Genomic DNA, 5,077 nt, shown 5'->3' on the forward strand with positions numbered 1-5,077 from the left:
ATCCTGATTATTATCAAAGTACTGGCTTTAGGTAGGTTGATTTATTAAGACAAAACTTTTATTATAAAAATCCTCAGTTTGGGGACTGTAAAGATGGCTCAGCAGCTGCTGCTACAGAGGACCTGTCAGTTCCCAGCGCCACAGGGCAACTCACAATTGCATGTATCTGTGGTTTCAGATTCAACACCCTCTTCTGGCCTCTGTGGCCACCAGGCACGCACAGTGTGCACAGACATATCAGCAGGTGAACACTCAGACACGCAAAATCAAGTTCTCGGTTTTGCGCGATGTTTATTAGTTTTGAAGATGAGTTCATCTACGGAAAAGGATTCAAATCTGGCACACAAATGGGCCTCAGAAAACATCCTAGTGGTGGAGCATTTTAAACTGCCAATATCTGGTAAGTTCAAGAAGGTTTGAAAACAAGGTAGGTAGGAACTAAAGTGACTGAGTCAATTAAGAAATAAAAGACTGTAAGAAATACGAATCACTAAGAAGCATCTCATGATGAAAAATGTATTAAATAGTTTCACAAGATGAGAAAAACTAAGGTTTCTCAGAAGTATAATTTACTGAAGGCCACCAACACTGTACTGGTTACGTACAGGTTAACATCATACTGGTTACAAACAGGTTAACACCTTACTGGTTACATACAGGCTAACACCGTACTGGTTACGTACAGGTTAACAGCGTACTGGTTACGTACAGGCTAACACCACACTGGTTACATGCAGGATAACACCGTATTGGTTACACACAGGCTAACACCATACTGGTTACATGCAGGTTAACACTGTACTGGTTACGTATAGGCTAATACCATACTGGTTACATAAAGGTTAACACCGTACTGGTTTACGTACAGGTTAACACCGTACTGGTTACACACAGGTTAACACCGTACAGGTTATGTATAGGTTAACACTGTGTTGGTTGTGTACAGGTTAACACTGTTCTGGAATGACAGCCAATCACACAGCTTCAGTTCTGACTGGTATTGACTACAATCATGTCCTCATGAAAAGAAAACACCTCAAGCAGATATCATGGCCATGTCCTGTAGTGTTCACCAGTCTGACCACTTCCCCACCTCTAAGATTCTCTTCACCCCCATCTGTGTGACTATTACACTGCATTAAAATTGTCTCATTTTTTCCAACATCGGGCCACAAGCTAAGGAACTCCTGAGCTCCTTGGGGCTGTGGACTCAAGTCTTCATTTATTAAGAACCTGCATACAGTGTGTGCCAACACTAACACTGCTGGCCCTTGACAGATGTCATTCATAGGTACAAAATTTGTCACACATACACACCCACACTGTCGGAGACAAAACCCAAGACTCACACAGGCTGAGCAAGGCACTCCACCCTAAACTACATGTACCACCACCTCCACCTCCACACACACACCCATACTGCTAGAGACAAAACCCAAGACTCACACAGGCCAAGCAAGGCACTCTACCATGCCCGCCCCCAAACCTACTGCTTGATACAGGCATTCCCCGCAAAACACCTCTCAACAGCGCTACTAACGAATGACACGAAGGAGAGATGACTCAGGCCATTCTACACCAGCACAACTCACATTCGGTTCCTTTTTTAGAAAATCCCTCAATTCAAACAGGAAACAAAACATAACCACAAATGATATCTTCCATTTGGAGGACCATGAAAGACGCGGGGAGTGAAACCCATTGCTGGGAACAACAGAGGATTATCAACAGGGGACATTTCCTTGTCCTGGGTCACAGCTGAAGCAGTCTCAGAATTACAACACACCAGCCGAACAAGCTTTACTATCTCCAGCCACACACTGCTGTGTGGTCAGGCTGGCTTGCCCTAAGAGAGCTGATCAGGCAGTACTATGGGAGGCATTCACAGGAAGTAAATGGGAACCAGTTCCAAAAGGACAAGGGAACCTCAGTGGGATGGGCAAGAGGACGGAGGGATGTTACTTAGCGCTCCATCCCGGGAAGGACTTGCTGCCAGGCGTACTGAAGCTCTGCCCGGCTCCCCTCTGATGGAGGGCAGGAGGCAGCCTTTCAGAGCTCTATCTTCACCCGTTTGTCTTTCTAAAGACTCCTTCGGAACACTCAACAGACAACGTTTCAAATATACCAAACACCTTCCCACAGAGCAGCCCGAGTGTGTTGCTCTGGGACAGAGTGCTTGCCTGCCATGTGCAAGGCTCTGTTTTTGAGCTACTCGGTACCAAGTAAATATAAACTAAAAAAATAAAAACAAAACAAGCCATCCCTGCTTGCTCCCCAAACCCTCAGACAAGCTGGAATCACAAGGAGAAAGTGGGAGGGCTGCAATGGGAGTCCCAGTGAGGAGCAGCCACAAGTGAGACCTAGAACAGACCTACCTGAAAACAATTCATCCTCAGGTGAGGTCGCTACACCGAGGTACAGCGAGCTTTTACCTCACTGTGGGGACAGAGACAGCCTTCGCCTCAGCACCACCATGTTCCTCTGGGAAATGAGAATGGGAGGGGCAGAAGCGACCTGAGCGGCTTTTTATAAGGGGCGGGGTTTACAGTTCCCACCCCAACTTCTCAAGAGTGTCATTCAGCCTGATTTGCATAAGTGACCCTATGGGTTGCTTCTATTCAGGTAGGAGAAGACATGATTTCCACGACCCCTTAAGCGACTGGAAGGTAACATCATGAGAAAGAGGGTACTGAGCAGAACAGCCGGAACTCACTGAGAACTTCCTATGTACTGGGCACGGAGCCCCAGGAACTCCGTCAATGCAACCATAATCAGCCCATTTCTACCAATCAACAGCAGGCCAGAGAGCACCGTGCTCAGGACACAAAGCTCCAAGCAGGACTTCAAAGTGGATGAAGAAGAACACACCTGTCATCCCGTGCTTCAGGCCATCTCAAGCTGGAAGTCTACCTGGGCTAGCAAGATTCTGCCTCAAAAACACAAGCCACAGATAAATACTTAAGCAGGATTGAACCTAGAGTCTTGCTTTAGAATGCAAACATTTCTCTACTTGCTTAAGACCCTGTCTGAACAGGAAGATATTACATTTACTTCACTAGGGGAAGGGGTTGCAGTTGGGGTGAGGGGTATAAATGGACCTTAACTTGGTATCTTTCAGGTCACCAGAGGAAGTGTTGATTGTATTGACACAGTATTAGCCCATTCCTTTCATGTCCTCCCAGAAGCTTGTCTCTCTGGCTGAGGTTCACTGAAAACAGATTGTGACATTCTGTCCAGGTGTGCCAAGAAGTCCTAGCTACAGCAAGGGCAAGAACAAGCCGGAGGCAGACTTCCTCTTGGGACACGCTAGCTCTGGAGTTTCCACTCGGCTTCAATACTGAGACGTGTCACTGAATACAAACTGGACAGGAACAGCACGACAAGCAAGCCCTGAGTCTCAGGAGCCTGTAGGCCTGAGGCCACCCCCACAGGCGGGAAAGCGGCATTCAAGTCACTGTGGTTTCACAGTTCAGGGACACTGGGAAGACATGCATTGTCCTCTCAGGGCATCCAGCGACATTAATGCCACCAGACAGGAAGAAGCAGGAAACCTGTGTCTTGGAGCAGAAAGGGGAAATGTCAAGGCTGCAGGAGCCTCTGCCATCATCCAAGGAGACCTATACCACCAAGCAGGCAGCCATCACTCCGAGAGCTCCAGCATTTGCCCTGTTGGCATGGCCTTGGCTGCCAGTGCCGAAAGCTGGAGCCAGCCGCAGCGGGTCTCAACTCCACCTGAGCTAACACATGGCTCCTTAATGCTCTGTGCCATGTGTTGATCTTGCAACAGAATGTGGGACAGAAGATTTAAGAGGCTGTGTGATGGGGGAAGGGCAGCCGATCACCTTACCTAAAACCTTCTTAATCAGGCCTCCTCGGGTTCCCTTTAGGGGCTAGCATCACCATCTATGAGGAAGGGGGGATTCCCCAAAAGGGCAAAAACAGCAGTGTTCCAGCTTGAAGGGCTCAGAGGGGGATCCAGAGAGTGTAGGCAGAGTACATACCCTCAAGCCCCACATTTGGGCAAACACCTTACCCCAAACTGACTTCCCTCAGGCTCTCACAAGTAGGGGTGCCAGCTGAGTACATCCATGGGACCCAAAGGCTGGAAATGGATGCCAAGGAAACTAATCAGGGCAGGAAGGAATGGGGAAAATTCAAATGGAAGTGACCACTGGGTCATGCCCCACCCCCGAGCCCGGCAGAACAGTAACATACCAGGCAGTGCCCAAGCTAAGTGGAGAGGAGGCGGGGCAGGATGACCCCTGCAGACTTCCTCACACCCACAGCCGCCTCACTGCCAGGGCCTGCAAACGTCTCTCCTGCAGCTAGGGGAAACTGAGGCCTCCAGAACACATTGCCGTGCTCTCCCATACCCGGCTTTAAACACCGCTCTAATCAGGTTCTGCACTTGATTTTTTTTTTCCACAGCTTTTACGTCTATCCAATTTCTCCCGATAGGAGCACTGCCATTGCAAAGTGAATCTTAAATACAATCGAGGCTGAACTCCAAAAGGAGACGAGGACAGTGAGTCCAGTGAGGGTTTATTTACTGCACCAGGAGGATCTGCGTCCTCCCTCTCCGGACTCATACCCTCACGGTCCTTCCCCGGACATCAGTGTGCGGCCACGAACCCTTCACTCCCACCCACCGCCCGCACCGCAGCTAGAGGGCGGGAGCACGGGGCCGCCCTGGGGATCCCCGGGATCTACTAGGTCCCCAGCTGGGACAGAGGCGGGGGACTGCGGTCAACCGGCCCAGCCCCGGGGGCCAGGAACTTCTGGCCGCGCGGCCCCTACGGCCACCACAGCGCGCGTGCAGCTCCAGCCCGGGGTTCCCTTTCTTTGCCTGGCTCGCCGCGGGCGCGACCCCCGGAGGCTCGGCGGCCACTCACCATATTACAGATGGAGGCGATGTTTCGGACAGTCATTAGTCTAAAGGTTGCAGCGATCGCACACCGCCATCTTTACCAGGGGAAAACGGGACTGTCCATGGTGGCGCGCAGCGAGGCCGGGCGGCGGCGAGGCGGCCTGGGGCCGGCTTGCAGTGGGGTTGGGCGAGAGAGGCCAGGCGGCGGCG

The 5,077-nt window shown here is 50.6% G+C and overlaps 1 protein-coding gene across 1 annotated transcript in view; it reads right to left on the reverse strand.

The window, feature by feature from the left end:
• Usp46 (ubiquitin specific peptidase 46) overlaps positions 1–5,069 on the reverse strand; it is a 70,595-nt gene extending 65,526 nt beyond the window's left edge. Inside the window, exon 1 of the mRNA XM_005359343.3 lies at positions 4,893–5,069. Within this exon, the coding sequence (XP_005359400.1) occupies positions 4,893–4,928 (36 nt within the window). The 5' untranslated portion in view covers positions 4,929–5,069. The remainder of the gene's footprint in view (positions 1–4,892) is intronic.
• Positions 5,070–5,077: the final 8 nt, after the last annotated feature.

Source organism: Microtus ochrogaster, linkage group LG1, assembly GCF_000317375.1.
Source record: "Microtus ochrogaster isolate Prairie Vole_2 linkage group LG1, MicOch1.0, whole genome shotgun sequence".
NCBI classification, from domain to species: domain Eukaryota; kingdom Metazoa; phylum Chordata; class Mammalia; order Rodentia; family Cricetidae; genus Microtus; species Microtus ochrogaster.